Source organism: Phaethon aethereus (assembly GCF_964289735.1).
Source record: "Phaethon aethereus genome assembly, chromosome: 2".
Taxonomy (NCBI): Eukaryota; Metazoa; Chordata; class Aves; order Phaethontiformes; family Phaethontidae; genus Phaethon; species Phaethon aethereus.
In genome coordinates, this window is record NC_138582.1 from 142,969,847 (window position 1) to 142,993,342 (window position 23,496).

Below are 23,496 nucleotides of genomic sequence, written 5' to 3' on the forward strand. Positions count from 1 at the left end.
AAGGGACCTCCAGAGGTCTTCTTGTCCAAACCCCTCCTTAAGCAGGGCCCTCTTGATCTGGTTGCCCTGGACCATGTCCAGACAGCTTTTGACTATCTCCAAGGATGGAGACTCCACAACCTCCCTGGGCAACCTGTGCCAGTGCTCAGTCACTCTCAGGGCAAAAAAAGTGGTCCCTGATGTTCAGAGGGAATCTTCTGTTTTTCAGTTTGTGCCCATTGCCTCTGGCTCTGTCACCAGACACCACTGAAAAGAGCCTGTCTCTGTCCTTTCAGGTATTTATGCCCTCCTTTCAGGTATTTATATGCATTAGTAAGATCTCACTGAGCCTTCTAGGCTAAAACAATCCCAGCTCTCTCAGCCTTTCCTAATATGTAAGATGCTCCAGTCTCTTAATCATCATTGTGGCCCTTCAATGGACTCTCTCCGATATGTCCAAGTCTCCCCTGTACCCAGAACTTGGACCCAGTACTCTGGGTGTGCCCTCACCAGTTCTGAGTAGAGGGGAATGATCATGTCCCTCGACTCGCTGGCAACTCTATGTCTAATGCAGCCCAGGATACCATTAGCTGCCTTTGCTGCAAAGGCAATTGGGAGGAACCTCTCCATACAAGGGACAGTTGGGGAAAACACACGGAAAAAGGCAAGACATGGTGAGAGTGCCATGTCCAGATGCTAGCCCTGTCTTACGCCCATCAGTTGCTCTAACCCTGGGAATCAAGTGTAAGCTCAGTAATGGTGAAATGAAATTAATAGAACAGAATAGACTATTTCAGTTGGCAAGGACCTACAACAATCATCTAGTCCAACTACCTGACCACTTCAGGGCTGACAAAAAGCTAAAGCATGTTATTAAGGGCATTGTGGAGATGCCTTTTAAACACTGACAGTCTTGGGGCATCGACCATCTCTCTAGCAAACACTCTGTTCCAGTGTTTGACCACCCTCTCAGTAAAGAAATGCTTCCTGTTGTCCAGTCTAAACCTCCCCTGGTACAGCTTTGAACCATTCCCACACATACCAGGGAGAAGATCTCAGCATCTCCCACTCCGCTTGCCCTCTTCAGGAAGCTGTAGAGAGCAATGAGGCCACCCCTCAGCCTCCTTCTCTCCAAACCAGACAAACCCAGAGTCCTCAGCCGCTCCTCATTGGGCATTCCTTCTAGCCCTTACACCAGCTTCGATGCCCTCCTCTGGACGTAACTGCAGTGCACGGAACTGCACTCAATACTCGAGGTGAGGCCGCACCAGCGCTGAGTACAGCGGGATTAGCCCTCTCCTGACCGGCTGGCTATGCTGCGTTTGGGGCAGCCCGGGATGCGGTTTGCCCTGCCGGCTGCCAGGGCACGCTGCTGGCTCCTGCTGAGCCTGCTGCCGATCAGCACCCCAGCCCCTTGCTGCAGGGCCGCTCTCCAGCCGCTCCTCACCCAGATGACGCTCGTCTGTGGAAACGGGCATGGCAGCCGTTAACACGCAACGTTTCGCGTATGGACTACGGCCTGTAAAACAAGCGAGGGTTAACAGACCGGTGACGGGAATGCTTGGCTTGGGCAGCGGTGACCTAAGGGGAGCGAGTATTTAAAGGGAGGGGGAAAAAGGGGTAATTAAGAGAAAAGGATTAAATGACAGGATAGAGCTGGAAGGCCGCGGCGGGGAGGCCGGCGGGGGCTGAGCCCCGGGTTCCTCGGCTTCGCCCGGGGCTCAGCCCCCCGTCGGCCTCCCCGCCACGGCAGCAGCGACACCCGCTCCGCTATCACCCACCGCCCGATGCCGCCACCGCCGCCACCGCTCACCAACCGCCGCCTCCGCTTCCGGGTCGCGTCAGGCGAAGGGGAAGTCCCGCCCCGATGCTTCCCCCTCCCCCCCCGTTGCCAGAGGTAACGGCGCCCCTCCCCTCCGCAAAGAGCGGGAAATCGCGCCGCGATGGGGGACGTCCATGAGGTGCCGCGGCCGCGCATCGCCACCGGTCACTTGGCGCAGCACATCGGGCAGCCCGTCTGCTTCGTGGGCCGCGTCGAGAAGGTCCGTGTCTCCTCGGCGGTCGGCTACTGCCCTTTGGGCTGCGCCGCGGGGCCCCAGGGCGGGTGGTTGCGCTGTCGGACCGAGTGGGGCCTTGCTCCGGCGCGCGCTGCGGGCTGTCGCCCGGCGGGGGGTGAGCGGGCTATGGCGGGGGGCTGGCGCCCTGAGAGGGCGGTGTGTCGCCTTGCCTGGTGCAGCTTGTCGCGGCCCGGCCTGAGGGAGGCCGGCAGCCCTAGTCGGCCCGGGACCAGGGCGGGGGGCGGCTGTAGCGGTGGGATCTTTCGGAGGAAGGCCCGCCGCGCAGTTCTGGTGGAGGCGGCCAAAGCTGTGACGCTTACAGCCGCCTTTTGAGCGCACAGGCCTAATGTCTTGTAGATTCATCCTACTGGGAAGCTTTTCGTGCTTTCGGATGGAGAAGGAAAACATACGACTGTGGAGCTGAGCGAACCTGTGAGTTAAGGAATACTTTGTAGATACTTGATGTTGCTTCTGGTGGATACCAGAGGTTTTTTTTCCCTTATGAAACCTGTGCATGCCTTGCATGTATTGAGTTTTTAGTCAGGAAAGGAAAAAAAAAAAAGCCAAAAAAATGGTCTCTCTCTTTTTCACCTATGTTTCACTGCCTCTGCTTCTTGCGTCTTCTAGCTAACTTGCAGCCTTCATATTCATGAACTGCCTTGGTCTTCATCAATTTTCAGCTGATTTTAGAGAACTCATTCCTTGACAGACACATCCTTGTCTGGCTACTTTGTCTTACTCTATTCATTGTTTATAGTGTAATATATTCCACTACATGTATTAGCTTTATTTTAATTTCACTTTTTCCTTTCTTTTTCATATTGCCTTTATATGCCTAACAGAGTATTTTGTGAAGATAATCCAAAACCCCAAGAATATGGTATTCTCAAGAGGCTTTTGAGTTGACATTTCTATATCCTCTTAGAACACTTGTCATATCATTCCAGTAAACTTCATAGTTGGCTTGAAGCATTCTTTCTTAAAAAAATAAAAAATCAAGCAATTAATGCAATGTGTATAAGATCTGATTGTAAGTACTGCACAAAAATATTGCTTGCTTTGTTACCATGTGCTAGTAAAGGAGTAACGCCCTGGCATTCTCGTTTGTCTGTATTTTTTTTCCTCTAGCAAATGTTGTAGTTAAAGGATTATTTTCATTGTGGTGGCAAATGCTCTAACTTAACTGACCATGTATGTAGCCTTTCCATCTTTTTTCTCTGAATGAGTTGTTAAACGCTGAGAAATCTTGCCATTTCCATGTGAAATAATTGTACACGGTACTCTTGACTTTCAAGACAGGAGTCTCTCCTTGATGAAAAATGTAGTTTGATCTCGCAAAGAGTTTTGTCTTATAAATGTGAAGCTTGCTGACTTCATCTTCAAACTGAAAAACAAAAAAGGCTTTCCTACAAGTTTTGCCTGTCTCCTAACTCCATCCTGAGCTCATGAAAAGGTTTCCTGCCTTAGGTTGTCAAAACTTCAGATGCCAGCACCTGACCAACAATTCCACAACTTGCCATGACAGACTAAATGGGCAAATTTCATAAATGCATAGCTGCACTGTTGGGTGCTTCCCAGTCTGTGTTCCACTGTTGTATCAGCCTGTGAGGGAGAGGAAGGTGGTGTGCACAGAAAAAACATGCAGGGTTCATCTTTCTGGATCCCCAGGTGTAAATGGAGGAACTTCTAGATTTGCTAATCAAAATGCTTTCTAACTTTTTACCCCCCCTGTAACAGATTCATTTGTTTGCATGTGTGTAGTTCCTTCTTTCAACAGCAAACCCCAAAATTATGGGGAGGGAATCTATTGCTGTATTCCAGGAAACTTACTAGAAAGTTAAAAGTAAGAGTTCGATATTGGAAGAGTATTACTGAAATAGTACCGTACTTTTAAAATGGGTATCTTAGAAAAAGAAAGAAAACACGTTCAAGCTATATGACTTTGGAGTAAGACAACATTTTTAGCTTTTTTTTTCTTTCTTATTCAACCAAAGGCTTGTTATTGTCAACATCTTCATATTCTGAACACTTACCGACAGGTTACTTAAGAAACCATTTCCGATTATACTTCATGAACCTGGAATGCTGGAACTGCTCTCTGGCATGTGTGATACTTCCTTAGCTCTTGCAGAGTTCAATAATTTACTCGGGTTTGAAGGCAATGCACTAAAATACATATTCTTCTGCCCTCTGTGTCCTAGATTAGTCTCTGTTCAGTGATTAAATTATACAGTTTTATGTACTTATAAAGTGGTATCTTCCCTTTGCTTCTTCCTAATTTTTTTCAGTTGGTCCTGAATTGCCTGTTACAAAAACTGTAAATCTGTAAGTTGCTCAAGGCTTTTGTAGTGTTTTTTTGGGGGAGGGGCGCAGGGCTGTTCAGTAGTACTGTACTGTTTGACATGGAACAAAATCTGTTGTCATGAACAAACCTTAACCTTCAGTTGTGAAGTGTTCCTAGCTCAAGTGCTGTGCAGTAGAGACAGCAGCTGATTTGGTAATACTAATCTCATTTTTGGTATATTTTCTAGCTAGATGAAGAGATCTCGGGAGTTATTGAAGTAGTGGGAAGAGTAACAAATCAAGCAACCATCATGTGCATGTCATACGTTCAGTTCAGAGAAGATAAAAGTCCATTTGGTAAGTAAGAATATACATTATGACAAATTCATTTTGTGTTCTGAACTATTCTTTGATAAGTAAGAAGGGAAGGCCTGATTACCTTATCATACGGACAAGGTCTTTCTTCAAGCTGCCAGATATGGAATAGAATGTAGAAAAAGAGAGTCATGGCAAAAATTACGTACAAAATTACTGGTTTACTGTCAGACTGTAGGGACTGACTCAAAGCTGGAGCCAGTCTAGATCATTGCCATGGTCTGGTGATTCTCCCAACCATGTGGTTCTTGCCTTGCACTGGACCTTGTCTGTGTGCTTGTGCAGCTAGCAGGCCTAAAAATAACCCTCCAGAAAGCAAGCAATGAGACTGTGACTGCCTTGGGAAGACTGGGGAGGATGAGGGAAACTGGGAACACTCAGCTGTAGTGCTTTAAAATAAGCAGCATTTTAATACTGTCGTTTGCTTGTGGAGGGTTTAGCTTACGCATCATAACAATTTTCTTTGCCCTGTTTCAGATCTGGAACTCTACAATGAAGCACTGAAAATTATTCATGAATTCCCTGAATACTTCCCGTTTGGTACTGGGCGGAACACCTGATTTTTCCTAGCATATATTTAGAGTTTCAGAGGGGACAACAGTACCGTAGCTTTCTTGCCTGACAGCATGTTAACAGTTGCATTCATTTCCAACAAATAAACTGAAAAGATGCTGTTATGTGTGCCATGTATGGCCACTGAAGAATGTTTTATTTGAAAATTAATTTATGCAGTAAGGAGAACACTTCTGTGGATATCTCACTGTCTGTATATATCTAACCCTTTTGCATCCATGAGGAGTGTTCTCTTGCAGGATTGGACTTGCTAGAAACTGAAGTTTTGTAGGCATCTTTTTGTTGGCAGAGGTTCCAGGATACTTCACAGGAAACTCGAAGACATTTGGTGGGGTTTTAATGTAAAGAATTTTTTAAATTTCATTTACTTTGATATAAATTTATTGAACATGGGGAGGGTATTTTGTGTCTTGAAAATGGTCTCTTCTCCAATAAAAAAGATCTGACTAAATTTAACTACTCATGTCAGTATTACATGTTAGAGTGCTGTTTTCAGTGATAAAGGGCGACTCCTGTTCTATTTTACCTGACAGATGTAAGTGGAGTACAAGGTACTTGCCTTTGGCACTGATGTTAAATGCTTGGGAGATGTCTAGTTAGGCTTGTGGATTTCAAGTGCTGTTGAGTTCCCATCACAGCCTTCATCCTTGGTGGGAGTCTAAGCAGAAGTACCATATTCAGCCAGCTTGTCATGATGACATACAGAATTCCACATAGTTCCCTATTTTGTTACTATCCAGGCTACTTACAGCACATAGCAGAGTTCTTACATCTCTTAAGGTAATACAATCAAAGTGACATCTAACTTTGGAAATATTGTCTGTGAATGAATAAATAAAATCAAAGTATTTTAAATATACCTTAGCCATGTTCATTAATCTTTCACACAAACAGGATTCTGGTTTAATAGCTAGATTTAGTGCCTTATTAAGACTGCTAGCTTTGTGCTTATTTATAAACAGACATCTCTGCTTTCATTCCAGGAATTTATGTTTTAAAGACTTCTTGTTTATCAAAGTTACTACAAACGGGTGAATGACAAAGTTAACAGGTGATCTGTTTTTTTCCCCTCTACTTAGAAGACAGACAATAACAAAGTTACTGTTACTGGGAAGGAGGACTTCTGAAGTATGAGTCAGTCTCATATAGCAAACAAGAACATGAGGTCCCTGTGGCATGATGCCATGCTCTGTCCTGTAGTGCTAACACTGCTATATTGTAATGCTCAGTAAAATAAAATGTCTTTCTTAATAACTGCATGCATGTACTTGGAGCATTTAAAATTATTTTGTACTATTCTACTTCAGAAAATTGGCATTTTGTGCATGTATATATATTCTGTAAAAATGTTATGTACAGTTACCAAGACTATCCAGGCCTAATAAAATAATCTACCACTAGATGGCTATAGCACTTTACCTCCATGCAGAGACCATGCTTGGATACGTGGTCTTGTGTTGTAAATACTTGAACACATCCGAGTGATAAATGCTACAGTTTCCCTTTTTCAGTCAAGACTCTTCTTGTTCGTGCAGTCCTGCAGCGACGATATGTGGCTAGGCAAGCAATATACAACTGAAAGTTTCCTCTATGTGTTTTTCAGTCACCTGATTCTCTATAGACTGTCAAGGTTTGTGAATAAATGGCCTACCCTGTCTATATAGCTATACAAACAAGACAGCAATGCAAGGAACTGTAAAATATGCTTATATTAAAGGACAAGTAATGCTCAGATCATACATGCACTTAACCAGGATAGCAATATGGGAAACTGCCAGCCATCCCAGATACCCATGGGAAGGGAATAACCATGGGGCCTGCTAACCCTCAGGACTACACTAAGAAAATAAAGGTGTGAGAAACTGCCAGAGCTTGTAGCTATAATAAAATGGGAAATTGTGACTTTGTGGGTCGCTGACCAAAGAGGAGTCACCAGGGCAACTGTACTGTAAACACCAAAGAGGGGACGTCACCAAAACCAGGGCCAGTAATGGAAGGTGTGAAGAGGAGCTGGTGGCTTCTTTGGGAGGACACAAGGGTAGAAAAGGGTGGGAAGCAGGGAGAGGAAAGGGGGTTATGAAGTGAATGATGCAATAGGGGCTGACTGGGAGAGGTTCCTGTCATTTGGAGCAGGACAGCAAGCCTACTGCTCCCATCACATTTGTGACTGCTGGAACCTCGCACCCTTCTCCCTGCCCTTCCTAACATTGGCCTGGGGGATGCTGTCATGTTGCCTTCTCCTGTAGTATCTGGCATAGTTGGCAGGAGCCTGTTCTAAGTAACCGTAACTGGAAAAAAACAAATCTGGTACAGAAGGGGCATCTGCCAGAGGCACCGGGGAAGCACAGATCAGGCAAGATAGTGGTTGGAAAGGTGGAAGGGATTGAGCAGGTCCCAAACTGCACTGTCTTGGCTGCAGTGGAGGTTAGGCTTTAGCAGAACCTGGTTACTAAGCTCTTCAAAATAAGATGCAGCTTAAGGGTGCCTGCCTTGTTGCAGGGACTGCTAGGTGGTCCAGTCTTCATGAAACACTGAAGAGCTGTGTTTTGAGAAACAGTTCTTAAACCATCAGTCTGTTTTAGCTGTCCAGCAGGCTAAACTGCAAAAAAATTATGAAACAGGTGACAGAGTTTTATTTAGGGAACCTACACATGGGATGAAAGAATCTCTGCATTCCTCTGGCGCTTGTGTGGAGTCACAAGGTCTTGCCGCTGTAACAAGGGACATGCTGCTGTCCAGGTACCCCCACTTTCTCAAGCCAAACCTCTCTTTGGTGAGTCTGGTCGACATGGAAATCCTCACTCAGTGGTTAAGAACTCACCCCTGCTCAAAGTCCCTGGCAGCGGGACAGAAGGACTCCGAGGTAAAGCTGGGAGCAGCCCTGTGGGCCAGCAAGCTACTGTGACTTCCCTCTCTGTTCTGACAGCTCAGAGGGGGAATGTGCTTCATCAGGGAAGGGAGGCAAGGCTGGAGCATATCATGAAATGAAAATAATGGAATGTAATCAGCATGAACCATAGGGTCAAAACATTGTAGTATGCAAGGTCACCTTCATCTAGTTAACTCTATCAAAGCAGGTATCAGAAAACAGGAAATGTAACAGTAACTGGACCTATAAAATAAAATGTCTGTAGCTATACTTTTTGTTAGAAGACAACAAATCACCCCCAAAATCACAGCTTTATTAATTTAAAAGCAAAACAAGGAAAAAATCTGATCATTAAAAACATGCCTGATTACCAATTACAACAGCCAAAACTGGTAGTTACACTGTGCCAGAATATGCACATATTCATAATCCAAAACATTTCAAAGACATGCTGAATATTAAAGTAAGCACCTAATTTAATGAACTAATAGAATTTGACAAACAGGTATAGTCAAGTCAAAAATGTTATAAATGAGGGTTTTTTTACATAGGAAAATGAGACCTCATAAGTTAGTAGTTGCCATCACCTGGACATGGAATTTATCATGAAAATTTACTAAATGTTACTACAGAGGAATAAAAACATATCCTTGATACTTACAAAATCTCATTTCCATAAAGCAAGTTTTATTGTCTGTTTTTATATAAATAGAGTATCACACATTAACCCCCAGTTTACATTTATAAATGGAGAACATTTTGAAGAGCCCTTCAACAGCAACATAGTGTGCAAAAATACAGGAAAGAGAAATAAATACTCTAACAAGAAAAAAAAAGTAACTGCACTCCCATGCCTACAAATATCAAGTACCTCTTAGATTTTTTACTTTTAAAAGATCTTTGCCAATTAGGCAAGAAAATTAGATCAGAATAAATGTAGCAGATGTATTACAATATTAATGCTTAATAAGAAAATACAACCCAAAGTCCTGAATGTCATCATTTACATCTACAGAAAACATTTCCACATTCCATCTTGTTGCAACTACACTAGAGCACTTAGAACTAGTGGTATATTACAATATATTCTCTTTCAAAACACCAATTTTCACAGTCCTGGCAATATGGTACCAGTTTATTGCTAGCATTCCATTTAGTATTTCATAGCACAGAAGTGTTAAGTAACTCATATACTGTTTCTACTAGTAAATAAACACACACCAAGTAAACTGATGTTATTATCACATACCTTAAAACAGGTGGTTTTTTTCCCTAATTTGTGTGAATGTTGTTGCCTACAAAATCAAGGACAACAATACCGATTAGGTCCTAGCACAGTATTAGTAAAATATCATTGACTCTCCCTCAAGTTAATAAATAATCTTAATTCCAGCTGGTAACATAGCTAGAACCACTTCTGGTCAATGACCTAAAATAGTGCATCCTTTTGGGAACAGACTGGTGTCCACTAGTGACCAAAATCAGGATTTACACAGGTTGATTTCATACCTCCCAGCGTATTTCAGAAGTACGTGGAAATGCTGATTACCCAGAAGTCTTCAAATATTTTTCTAGTCAAGACTCGGCATGTAGTTTAAAACTTAAATATTTACATGTCTCCAGTCCTTGAGACTTCAGCTCTTCACAGTACTATGTTAAAAATTAATCAAATGAAACCTCCTGTAGTTTACCGGCACTCTGCACTGAAACAGACAAATGACTTTCCAGAGAACTCTTCTCTAGGATATAGACATCTCTAGGAGACAAAACCCCAGAATTCTTTATCATTAAAATTCACATCAGCTAGGTATGTAGGTAAATTAAGTAAGACCTTGAATTGCAAAGATATTGCTTTATGATTAACAAAACTTGGGAACAGAAGGAAATGGATTTTCCTTTAACACAAAAATCTTGAGAATACAATTAACAGTGGCACTTCAAATGAACTTACAAGGAAATGATGGTTTGCAGACAAGAAAGTGTGATCAAACAATGAGTGGAGGAATCCACAGCATCACAATCTTCTGAAGAACACTTTTCAGGTGTTTATTTTGAAAGCCCACCTTCACTGAACACAGCATATAACACTGCTTTGTTTGGAAAACAAAGAAAAGGGTCGATCAGCATTACCCTGAAAACTTTATTAAAAGTTTTAGCAAATCCAAAGCATTCACAATTCCAGGAGTGCTTTTTAACTGAACTGCTTCAGTCCTCTCAGCAAGGACCACAGAGGCTCATTTCAGGAATACCTGTTTCTACCAAGCAGTCATACACACATCGCTTTACTAATCAGATAGCAATTTATTTTTTCCACAGTCAGTAAGTCACAAATGACCTTTGTCTAAAATACATGCTTGGACTATGACAGACATCCATTAGAGAGCCCCACATTTGAAAATAATATTTAGGCCTGGACAGTCTCTGCTGGAATGAGATTCCCTGTTGTATCCAGCTGCATACACTTACAAGAGCAGGCAGAAACCGGGCACTCAGTGTGGTCCCTAGATAACAACCGCAAAAAAAAGAAAAAACAGGTAAAATAAAACTAACAAGAATTTTGTAAGCTATACGTTAAAGTATGTGCAGGGAAACAGTATCTCAGAAAAACTCAGCATCATAGTTAAGTTTTGCTTATGTTCTGAACCAACACACATTCTAATAACAGATGCAGCAAACAAGGCATGTCCTACTCAGTGCAGCATACACATGTGGAATAAGAAAGATTTTAACATCAACTTACCTGAACCAGCTAAGCATATGCCCAGCATGTCCACCATGCCTACAGTTGTGACACCAAGTAAACCAGTTGTTGAACTGGGCTAACTTCTTGTCTTTGCTAAGATCGACTTTTTCATCTGACTTGGATCCTCCTGTGCAGAGGCAAACCCACACCCACAAATATGCTTGTAAATCATTATCCTTCTTTTATATTTCAGTCTTAGTAACACTATTAGAACAAACTTGAAATTAGAAACATCATGTGAAAAAATGGCCTGATTTAATTAAAAGGGAAGTCAGTAAGCTTATTAAACAGATAAGAACTGGTGAAAAGCCAAAACAAGAATTATACTGCTGAGCTGCTGTTTCACATCTTATGGACACGTTAAACTTGCTTATTAAACAAATTGTACAGACAGAATCTCTTTCAATGGTGATTTATGTTTCAGTGATTGATTTATGTTCCAGTGAATTATGGACCTGTTTTACTGCACATGAAATGTTCTGCTTCAAAAAGAAATATAAAGCCACAAAAAATCTAAGTTATTAACCTAAACAATTACAATAAAGAAGTCATAACAGATCAGTAAAAGAATGAGGATATATAAATAGATGACAACTGCACATGGCTCTTTAACAAGACTGACTTTAAAATATGGACAAAATCAATTTCATTTAGACCTTGTATAACACTGAGCCCAAGATGTTTAGAACCAAACGATTCCAGTCATAGTATCTCCTGGCTGTGACAGCATGACCCATACATTTTTGCGTAATTTTTGACAGAAAGTATATCACATTAAATTTATTCTTCCCTTCCTCTTCCAGCTAAAAATCAATTCATTTACATTCCAAGATTTCTGTAGCATCCCTACAGTTCATCTCAAGAATCTCAATTCCCATTTCTTACAGTTTTAAGGCTCACAATACTGACCACCACAATACTTGAATCTTTGCTTCTGTCTAACCATGGAATTTTACTGACAATCTCACTGGGAAAACAGTCAGAACCAAGTAATTGTGCATACTGTCTGACATCAAAGAACTGAGACATAGGTTTCATCATAAAATCCAATGGTATGTAAACAAGTTTTCGATTATGGTCTCCCTCCCTCAAAATGACAGATATGAATATTTATAGTACAAATACAAATATAAAGAAAAAGGTGCAACTGAAGGTATTCCAACAGGAACTGCTCATTAGGCCTCTAACTAGTACTCTAGCTGAGTAACTAAAACACACCGTGTCATACCTGGACAGCTGGAAACTGGTGTTCCCATATTTATTAAGCAAAGTGCACAGCGAGGAAGGGGCTTACGGCAACCAGGACAGCTCGTAACTTTTGACTTAGTTGGTGAACCACTAACTCCATATTGGCTAAAACCTCGCCCCTGATGAGGAATAGCTGAACAGCTGTAGGAGATTGATTTTCCACAGAAATTGCAACTCACGAACACCTAAAGTGAATAAAAACACATTAATTTTTTTTTTTGTCTGGTTCCATTTTTGCTACAACTATGAGTGAATTTGCTCAAGCTACGAAAGCCTTATTTACTGGATATTCTACAAAGTGCCCTGGAAAGCCAAGGCTACTTGTGAAGGAGTTCCTAACATCTTGGCTTACAGATTTGACACACAGTCCTGAGAAGTAGGCCTTGATGGTGCCCACTTACCTCAAAAGCACATAAAAACATGTACAACTGCTAATATTTGGAAAGGTAATATTTAAGATAATAAAAAGCTATACCTGCAGTAAGGAAAGAAATGAAGTTCACTCCATTAAATCTGGTGTCTCCCTCCTTATAGTCAGGTGACACATTCTAGAGTCCCTAACATGAGGATTTTCCTTATGCCACAAGTAGTGACTTGATACCAATGAGCACACATTTTAAACTCTTTAGGGGCTATTTATGTTGATCGCATTAAGGAAGGAGCAGTAAACTCAACTTCTTCCCACTCGGAGCAGTATAGCTGCAGCTCCCCTTAAACAGCTCTGATGGATACATGAATTCCAAAAAAGCCTTCCTTAGAAACCCTTGGGCCCTAAAGCTTGTAATGCAAATGCTTGGCAGACATGAGGGAGTGGAAGGTGCTGTGGTGAGACCATATGAAAGGCTACCAGATGTTAAGTAGATAGCATTTGGACGGGGCGTCAGTTTTTCGTTTAGCTTATGTTCAGAACTGATAATGAAAGTTGCTGCTGTTCACTTTTCAGCATAGGTTCAAGGGCTCCAAAATAGCTTTGAGGTTCGCTTCAATTAAAACAGAGCCAATTTGAACTGCTTCTTTGTTCAGTTCCCTGGTTTCAGCATCATCCTCATCATGATGCAGCATTCAGCTGGATGATACATCTCTGATTTTATTTTTCAACATGGGAGGAAAAAAAACGGTTTCCCCAGAAAAAGTTATGAAAAGTTACAGTTTCTGAAAGACAGCCTGTTATTTGAAAGAGAAAGGCTTAAAAAAAGAAAAAAAACCCCAACACTTGAATAAAAATGGTAAGGAACTGATTTCCTAGGTTAGATATGAAGAAATGTAGCTTTGTTTACCATATTTCTGTAGTCTATATCAAAAATTACTTTGAAAAAACAGGGCTACTTTTTTAGGGCAGCTTTAGTTGAAATCTTTCTTTTACACTTGAATCTTTCACATAAGTCAAGGTGCAGCCAGCAACTTTTTTCTACGGAAGTACCATGCCACTTTCCCTTCTGGATTGGTCAAACTTCATACAAGAATTACATTTACCTGGGCTAAGGGTTTTGAACTGGGGTCCAGCTTACTCCTATGGATATCAAATTCTGCACGTTTATGCCAAAACCTCCAAGCATCTAGAAGATTCCTGTAGTTCTCAATCCAGTACTGAACCCTCTCATCTTTAAGTACATCTGATGGAGAACCCTAAATCAGGCAGGAAAAAATGTCAGACACACACTGAAGATACACAACATGTATTATTCACTTTTTCAAAAGACTTTACATAGCATACTACAAGATACGGGAAATAATACAGTGTAATTTGTCTAGAAGAATATTCATTTTCTGTTAAACTGTAATGTGAGTTTAATAAAAATTTTTTTCAGTTCGCCTCTCCAGTTGAAAATACCTGTGCTGCCATGTCCTACTAAAAACCCTGTCTGTCAGATGAAGGTTTATAAAATTCTGTCACATATCAGAGTCTAGATCATTGTTATGATTTTATATGCAGTTAAACACAGTGCTGGCAATAGTTGCAACTGTGTAAGGGCCAAGACAAGTCCATCATAAAAAAACCAAAACCAATACCTACAGTCAAACAACAAACCCTCATTTCGGTTCTCTTTCAAAATCTTGAAGCAAAAAAAAATGTTTCAAACCTATCAGGAAACACACCAGCAATAAGCAGGGGAATAAGTATTCCCAGTTCAGCTAGTGAAAAGGACTATTTTTAATTTTTGCATGCCCACCACTATCTCCTCAAGCTATCTCAACCAGAGAGAGTGAAGATACACATTTGTGGCTAACACTGAGTGCTTCAGATGATTCCACAAAAAAAGCATGGTATATATTGTCACAAATTATTATAGAAAATACTTTTTAGTTCACAAGATTCAATTCTATACTGCTAAAGAAACTATGCTTAGTTGTCTTCTATAAACATTTATTTTTGAGTTAAACACTAACCTGTAGCATACAATAGCTTGCTGTCTGGACATCTCCAGTTCTGTCAACATAACTTTCCATTAAGTCCACTCCATCTTTTGTCAACCCTGTTAACAGTATTCCCTCCAAATTCCCAGCATCTTTCATTTCATTTGTCAACTTTTCAATAAACCTGTTCAGCTATTAAAACAAATAATAATTTACTTAACTTGTGCCATCTGTTCATCCCTTCCTAACTCATTTACATTGGTCTATGTAAAAACTTTCAGTAATTGAATAGCTTTCTTTAAGAGTGTCTTTTGCTAACAGAATACATTGCTTGATGGATGTTATAAAGAAAAAAGTATATGGCTACACCCACTATATTGCCAGAATTAAAGTATTTATCAACAAACTTTAAGCCTCTTGATATGAAGTGCAAAGAGGGAAGTTACATGTTCTTTAAATACTTCAGTGAATTTAAAAGAAAGCATTCCTGGTGTAAAACCAAGCCTTAATTCCAGAGAAGATAAATACCTGGAAATAAATACTGAATAAGTACAAATACTCTCCAGTAAGACAGTTAATGCAGTAACATTCAACAAACTAGCATGTCATCAATATTAAAAAAAAAAGACAAAAATCAAGCTGAAGGTACAAACTGAAGACCAGATTATACCACACCTTATATCCTATTGTGATGAGAGAAAAACAATCGCTCACGACTCATTGCTTCCACTGTTCACCCCTGTCCATCCCAGAGTTTCTTCTGCCTCCAAATAAAATGCAGCTTAACAGTTTGCTTAAATGTGCAACCACAGACTTACTTGAGCATCGTTGAGGAACTTGCAAGCAAATGCCACTCTGTCTCGTACAGCTACGTTGTTTTCGTACTTCAGAGAGAAAAATGGGAATACTACCATCACATTCAAGCTTCCACTTTTTCAATACATTCTTTTTGAATGTAAATGTAATTTGAATGTAAATGCAAATGTAAACATTTGCGCTACTGTATAACTAGTATTATGAATTTGATAACGGACAAAGAAAGCATCGCACCTGAAGAAACCTAACACTAATTATCAGATTAATCATTTATATTCAGATACAGTTTGAATATATCCAGACTGTTCCAGTCTGACTACTGGAACAATCTATTCAAATGGCATAAAGCCTGGTACAACACATCCTACATTGTTTTTGAAACCCTGGATACAGAAACTTTGCAAGACATGTGGGGCTGGGCAAAGAAGACACATAGTTCTTCTAGCACATACAGCCAAGAGTTTCACCCAGTCACAGGGGCAAGAAAAACAAACAAACTTTCATTTACCATATTTACAAAATAACTAGCCTAACCACTCGATTCCTTCCTAAAATCACAACTAAAAGCTAAAAAAAAAAACCCAACAACAAAAAAACCCAAACACCCAGAACATGGATTTCTCACAAGTATATTGGCACTCAAGGTACAGCAATACAATAGCATTTACTTTCTGCTTCTAGTCCTTTTACTAGATCTGACACTTAAGAAAAAAATCCTCAACTAGATTAATTCTGGTAATTATCGGTGCCCATATTTATCCCTACTGATATTTTCAGAATAGAAGTTGTGATTGACACTGCCAAAATAAGGAGATGTGCATGGCAAAATCTTTTTCATGTAAATGTCACCAGGTTCCATTAAAATAAAAATAAAAATAAATAAAAAGCAAAAAACCCCAACCACCAAAAAACCCCAGTCAAAACCTTATGGTCTGCCAGTTTCCAATTCATCAATAAAAACCCAACTATAAAAACCCAACTATAAAAATATTACATAACATCCAGGGAACAAAAGCATTCTCTCTTGCCAGACTCAGGTTTCTCTCCCCTGGGATTCTTCTCTTATTCTTATTTAATACCCTAAAAGCACGATATTATGACAACCTTGTCTTCAAATAGTTTTAGGACACTTGCCCTGTTGCATTACAGGAGTCCTCTCTTGAGCTAAATAATTCCTACTGAATCAAGTATTTCTGTTGTTCTCTAACCAAGGACCAAGTATGTTACCCCTATAAAGGCTCAAAATATCTCACAATTAAAAATTTAGTTTGCTCTTCACAGGGCAAGTTTACGCCAATCTCAGAAGATGTGAAGCTATTATTGTTTCAACACAGTAAAATTATTTTCACAAGTAGGCAAGGAAAAATAAAATATAATTCAATGCAAATATTGCTTGGTGAAAGTTCTGGGAACTCACCTGCACTTACTCTCTTTTGTGCATTTCCATTATCAACCTCTCTCTCCCTTTTTCTTCCTGCTTAAATTGTTTTGATACTGTATTTCTAATGGTTTAAGAATTCCACACCAAAATAAAAATAATTCCTCTGTGTGACTATATTGAATATTTTGGCTGCTTATGCATGTTTTTATATACTCTGTTCACTAACACAACATTCACTAACATGAGATGCCTGTTTAAGAGAAAAAAATGGTATCTGCCAACATCAGAAGAAAGTAATACATTCTAATCTGATTAATTAATAGAGTATTCTCCTATATATGTGTGTATATATATGCACTTATTACTTAAAGTTATTTTAACATAAGAGAAATTTACTTACCAAAACACCATCATATGAACCAGACTCACTTGTCAGGAAAGCAAACATAGCACACAAGTAGGGATTGTTCAGTTGCAGCCTTAGACTACTGCACATTTCTCTCCAAAGTGAGTTCTTCTCATCTGTGTAGCCTGATAGAGCCATTGCTACTACATTAAGGTTCAGATCACCTTATTTATTAAAAAAAATCAGAGAAACAATATTCAAGTTAAGGACTTAAAATACATCCAACTAAAACTATAATTGAAAACATTAGTTTGAAACAGAACATTTTGTCAGGATGCAAGACAAAATGCAGAATTAACACTAGCTAAAATAAACGTGCATACACTAGCATTTTTCAGTTTCTGTTTTAAACGCCCCTGTTCAGGTTAACAGCTCTAAAAGTCAAAAGCCCATATGCATGACACCTTGAATTATACTTTAAGCAACATCACACTGGTTCTGGTATTTTGTAATAGTTCTGAACTGCTAAATGTATTCCTATCGCTATCACAAAAGACTGTCATTACCATAATTCATATCCACAAGAATACACACACACACCCCCCCATATATATATATATACACACATATATATAAAGCCATCATCCATCACTTAATAGACCTAACTGGAGGATGACAATTGCATATAGCAAGTTTCCTAAAAACATTAAATCCATTTCATCTAAATATTCATTCTGTCAGAAAGTTCAATTTTATTTTTTAATTTAAAGATAGCATGTCTCCACTCTGAACCTTCCCTATGGAAAGCACACACACACTTCCCCCCACCCCTTTTGGAGCAATATTAAATTTAAAAGAACCTTAACTGCTCCCTTCATGTCTTACCTACCCACTTTAGTGGCAAGACAGTCTTTTAAATTTAGTAAGAGAATACAGATGCCAACTGGAGTTGTAGGAGGAATGCTGTCAAGAAAACATAACAAAAATACCACCGTCTCTTGGCTCCAGTATCTTAACTTTTCCCTCACACATTGCAACTCTTATCAAATATTGCTCCAAAACAAAGGTTTTCTGCAGACCCTGAATATTCATTTCAGTTATTCCACAGCCATCGTGTTGGCGGAAAGCTGCATACAGCCTGACGGAAGCAGATATACATGACGTCTAGCCACGATGCGATTCCATTAAAATAAATGGAATTAAAATTATTATAAAATTTTAATTCCATTAAAATAAATAAAATAAATCCACTAGTTCTGAGTGTAACACTTTCTGGTCTATGTATCAATAGGTAACTCTGAAACATACAATCTATTTTAACTAGACAGTAAGGTATATGATAGTCTGAGGAGCGAAAGATCAGGATTTGTCAGCTTCCCAGGCTCCAATACAACCACTTCAACTAACTATTTTGTAAGACAACAGGCCTCTTTTCTGTACTATCTTCTGTAATTCTGTTTACAGAAAAAAATCTACTAAGGTATTGTAACACCGAAGTAAAGTAAAAGATACTAAACACAATACACACCTTTTCCCGAGGAAGCCCCTTTATTTAGAATTTGTATTGCCCGCCGTATGTCCAAGTTGAAAAGTGCTACAGCAGCGGCTCGCTCCCAGTCTCCTTCCTGTTCCAATGAATTTAAAAAAGGTTCCACATCTAAGTCAGTTCCCTTCTTTATCCACCCACACAGCTGCAAAGCCAAGGATCTCTCCTCACTCAGGTACTGAATAATATCTGCCTGTCTATCAGATCCACTCCTGCTGTGCCTGAGGTTCTCCGTTGTTCCTAGAAATGGGAAATGAGTTAAATTATGCTTAAATCACAATTTAAATTGCAATTGCAACACTTTCGATTTCAATCATAAAGCAGAGTACAAAGCTGAGTATCATGTTTTAGTACTTTAAATTAACATCACTAATAACTCCATGGTAAGGAGCAGCATACAGAAAATTATTTTGATCTGCTAAAATCATGCATCTAAACTTGACACATATTCCATACTAAGTCTTTTTTCTTTCCTCTACCCCCTAAGATTTTGGAGATTCTTGTTATACAGTTGGGAGGAGTGATCAGTATGTTCAATTTGAAAATACATAATACACAGTCAAGCACCTGCTCTACTAGTTCTCTTCTTCTCAGCAAGCATCAATGTGCTAGAAGCTTTCCCACCACGAAAGAGCTATTTTTTGCTCCAGGGAGCATAAATATTAATACGACACATAATGAACAGAGAAGGAAAGATTCAAATAATAGTTTATACTCATAAAAACTTCACTGAGCGTGAGAGATATAACGTGATACACTGGAGGTGATTACCACTTCAGAACATGGCAGCTTATTTAAACATAGTTATATAAATCTACTTAGTACATCAGCAGTGACTACAGTAAAGTCAGCTTCCTAGAACTACACCCCTATATGGAACTTCAAAAATAAAGTAGTTATGTGGGGAGCAAGACTTTTCAGCACCACAGTCAAACCCCAAATGCTTGAAATAGTTCAGCTGATGATTTACCTCTGAGGATATTTTGGTTTTATGATTACTAACGTTCAAAGAACACTGAAAATTCTGGAAATTACTGTAATATAAACTGTTAACTTAGATATATTAAAACACAAACAAAAATACTCTGCTTAAATAGCTTCTTTCAATGATTTTTGAAGACAAACCCATGAGTGCATCATTATGTAAAGATACTACAGTAGAACTTATCAAAAGTTGGAACATTCTTACCCAAAGATGACTTCACAATTGATTTAATGCCAGCATAAACTAAAGGACCTTTGTTTCCTGTAAGTTTTTGATCCATATCTTCAGTATACTGCTTCATAAGTATTTTCATGTATAGGAAGCTTAATTTTTCCCCAGTGTTTGAAAATTTTTTTTTCAAATTTAAAAGTCACATCCTATTAACATATGTGAAGTATTAACAGGATGCTGCATTATATTTAAAGACTTCCATGCATTTCATATAGCTAGTTTAACTATAAAGGTATATCACTTCCTTAGGATATAAACTACAGTAAAATAAAGGATATAATGCAGAGTGTACCAAAGCGATTTCAGCTGAGGATCTTCATTTCCAGCTAGGAGGTGATTTCTCCAAACTTGTTCAGTATCAAGACCATACCTTGACAGAGCTCTGAGCCGCATTTTGGTTGCTATGTCTTTTTCCAAGGAGCTAGCTTTTCCTTCTTCTGTACACTCATATAAATGTCGTCCACAAGCCCACATTAAGGATGTGACTGGACTCCACGCAAGAGAAATTCTTTCAAAAACTGTGAAGTCAGACATAGTCCTGTTTGGAGTGACTACTACCATCCGATTTTGACTTGTGGGATGCCAGGCAAATGAAGCAATGTAGTTTTCACACGGTTGGACGCTTCTTTCAATTATTGTTGGCTCAGTTTCATCTCCAATAGGGGTGGGAGTATGCTGCATGTCATACAGTCTAATGATATTACTATCCCTTGTTAAAGTAGCTAACAGTCCAGTTCTTGTTGGACACCATGCGACTTTTGTTAATGGTTTTGGTTGCTCTGTCAAGGTCAAAACAGGCTTTTCAAACTTTCTTAAATCCCATATGGCAACCTGACCTTCGTAGAAGGAAGCTACACGATCGTGGAAATAGGGATCGACAGTCACTCCTTGGACAGCCTTGGTGTTTACAAATATCTTTTGGCTTGTGTTCCTCAGATCAAAGATAGCCAGATTTCGATGCATTCCAGCTAAAAGAAGCTTCTGATCCCGTGGAAGCCAACAGAGAGAGAGACAAGCATCGTTCTGTCCTAATTCATACAGTGGCTTTGTTACTACCAGTCCTGCTTCCGGATCTCCTGATGAAAGTCTTACTTTCTCTGCAGCAATTGCAGTCTCTGGGGCATACTTGCTACTGATATCCCAGATCAATACTGAAAAGTCAGCCCGATGTTTATCTAACCCGGCAGCAAGCCAATTGCTGTCTAGTGGGTTCCATGCTAGGGTATTGCATTGACGTGCATGTTTGGGAACAAACTCTTTGCCTATCAAATCTTTAGATTTTGAATTGTGATCTTGACCGAGGCTAGTAAGTACCACTCGACCATTGGCCTGTCCAACAGCAAGGAGACATTCAGGATCATACTTTGGATACCAAGCCACACATTTCATATATGGTGTATCTGAATTTATTGACAATAGTGTAGCTGTAGTTTCTTCTGATAAGCGCAAGGACCCTGCCTTGAGTTCTGAACTTACAGCGGAGTCAATGTGATAAAGGCTTAATTCCGAATCGCATACAACAAATCGGTCAACGTGGTGTGGGGCCCACAAGATATCGGGTTTCGAGCCACTCATGTTTAGGGTAAGTTTACAAGCAATTTAAGCTCTTGTAAGAAGATTCAGGTGATATCCATTCATATGGAAACTGTTGAGAAAATCATTTGTAGGAATGTTATCAAACCTCAAATTCTTTTGTAATCTGATATTACCTTTAAACAAAAAAGTATGTAGTTCTGAATGACTTTTAGCCCAAGCGTTTACCACATACACATTTCAGGCCAAATGCTGAATCGTCTCCACAGCAGCATGGTTTGGTTTTGCTGGGATACACCTACCGAGACAGAACCAACATAGCCACCCACAAACTAACAACAGGATTTGCTGCGTTTACAAACTCCACACCAGTATTATTTTATTCTTATGGAGGGAGGAGTTACCTGAAATATGATGTGGCATGGTATGTGGGTGTGCTGCTGGTAAACAGCCACTCCCTAAAACATGTAGAAGAAAACTTCTCAGCCTAATTTATGTGCAGTAATTGACAAAAATTAGAACCTGTTTTGTCTGAAGTCTGCTCCATCACCTAGAAAGACTCGCCCTCTTTCAAGATTTCTACAGAAATACAACTTTCCACTCATCATCTTATTCTACTGCTCCTCATCCCACCTGCTGCCCCAACGCCACATTCTCTTCATGCGTAGTTGGCCTAGCAGCGTTCATAAGGTTACACTGCTGTTAATTATCATTTACACTTTCAGTACCTGTACGTCCAGAATCACTACACGTGCCTACACATAAAGAAAAAGACCCCACAGATCCTACAAACGCCTATTATTGGAGAGAGGGACATACTAGATTCGGAAGCATGAAACCAAAGCGCTATTTACTTCTCCCGTGCCTCCTCTGTGTCTCTGCTGGTCACCCCCAGCCCGGCTCCTACGCGCTCCGAGGGCCGCAGGGTCCCCCGGCCGCAGCCCGGCCCGCCTCGCCGCTCCCCGCCCAAGGGCGGCGCGACGCAGGAGCCGCCGAACGTGGAGGCCTCCGAGGCCCGCAGAGAGATACCGCGACGGCGGGAACGGACCGGAGCCTCCACCCCCCACCTCCACCGGGCGCAGCAGCTGCTCACCCACCCCGCGGGGCCCTCCGACACCACCACCGCCGCCACCGCCGGGGAGGGAGGGGAGGGGCGGGCAGCGACCCGCCGCCAGCCGGCCCCGCCGTCCGAGGAGGAAAAACGGGAGGCGCACGAGGCTTTCCGGTTGGGAGGGCAGCGGGGAAAGAAAAAATGTGGCACTTCCGGCGCGCGCGGAAAGAAAACATGCTGCGCTTCCGGCGCGCGGGGCGGGAGGAAAGGTGAGGGTCGGCCCACGGAGAACGTGTTCCGCCGGACGGACACGTGATCTCACTTCCGGTCTTGGGCCAGCCTTCTTTCATTGGTCCGCGGGAGCCCCTCCCCTCCGTGCCGTCGCGGCTTTTGGGAGCGGTGATGTCATGCCCGGCGCGTGCACGCTGGGGCTCGGCGGCCTCCAGCGGGCTGGGGCGCCTCCACCGGCGCTGGCCGGAGCTGCAAGGCCGGCAAAGTTCACGTAGATTGGCCAACGGAGAGTCCCAGGTTGGGTTTGGGTGGCTTGATTAAAGTTGAAGAGCTGTCTTTTTAATCAAAGAAAGAAGAACTGGTACGGCTGAAGGAAAACAGGTCACACTGCGAACCAGTGACAGAGCGGGGGAAGGAGTGCTTGATGCTTGCCCTGCTTTATCTCTTGACGTACTCTTGCAGCTTTATGTAACGTTGTCCAATGTCTGCCATCATTGAGAGTTTAGTGTTGATAAGCACGTCAAAGACAGGTGGAAAAAGGCCTAATGGTGGCAAGGATGCCCAGTTTTTTTTTTTTAGTGGAAATAACTAGCAAGCAGGAGCGACTGAAAATTGCAGCAGGTATGAACCGAGATGACAAAGCCGCAGAAAATCTCATTTGGTTTGGAGCCTGCTGTTGCCTCGTTGCTGTCCAAATGGTTCTTCAGAACCCTTCCCACACAGAAGTGGGGTGTGACACAGATATTTTCTGGTAGCAGTAGTTCTCTTAGCTTCTGATTTTTCTGAGTGTTTCATTATTGGCAACATAACAAATACAGATTTTCTCATGTGCATATGTGATAAGTGCAATACCTCTGCAAACATGAAAAGAGTTGTATATGACTGATAAGTGGG

General features: G+C 40.9%; 2 protein-coding genes across 3 annotated transcripts; one reads left to right on the top strand and one right to left on the bottom strand.

Annotated features, from left to right (window-relative positions):
- Positions 1-1,922: 1,922 nt before the first annotated feature.
- On the top strand, positions 1,923-5,254 carry RPA3 (replication protein A3; the record flags this gene model as incomplete). The annotated part of the gene is made up of 4 exons (XM_081996397.1): positions 1,923-2,021; positions 2,394-2,468; positions 4,568-4,676; positions 5,172-5,254. The coding sequence occupies 4 exons, from the start codon at positions 1,923-1,925 to the stop codon at positions 5,252-5,254; spliced, it is 366 nt and encodes a 121-aa protein (XP_081852523.1).
- Positions 5,255-10,316: 5,062 nt separating this feature from the next.
- Positions 10,317-21,362, bottom strand: MIOS (meiosis regulator for oocyte development; the record flags this gene model as incomplete). Of its 2 annotated transcripts, XM_081996986.1 has the most annotated exons (10): positions 10,317-10,637; positions 10,877-11,006; positions 12,108-12,312; positions 13,601-13,753; positions 14,516-14,674; positions 15,301-15,366; positions 17,080-17,249; positions 18,554-18,811; positions 19,761-19,848; positions 20,049-21,362. In XM_081996986.1, 10 exons carry the CDS (start codon positions 21,360-21,362, stop codon positions 10,541-10,543), a joined length of 2,640 nt encoding a protein of 879 aa, XP_081853112.1. In that variant the 3' UTR covers positions 10,317-10,540. The 2 variants fall into 2 exon arrangements, with proteins under 2 accessions (XP_081853112.1, XP_081853113.1); XM_081996987.1 differs by lacking the exons at positions 13,601-13,753; positions 14,516-14,674.
- Between the last annotated feature and the right edge of the window lie 2,134 nt (positions 21,363-23,496).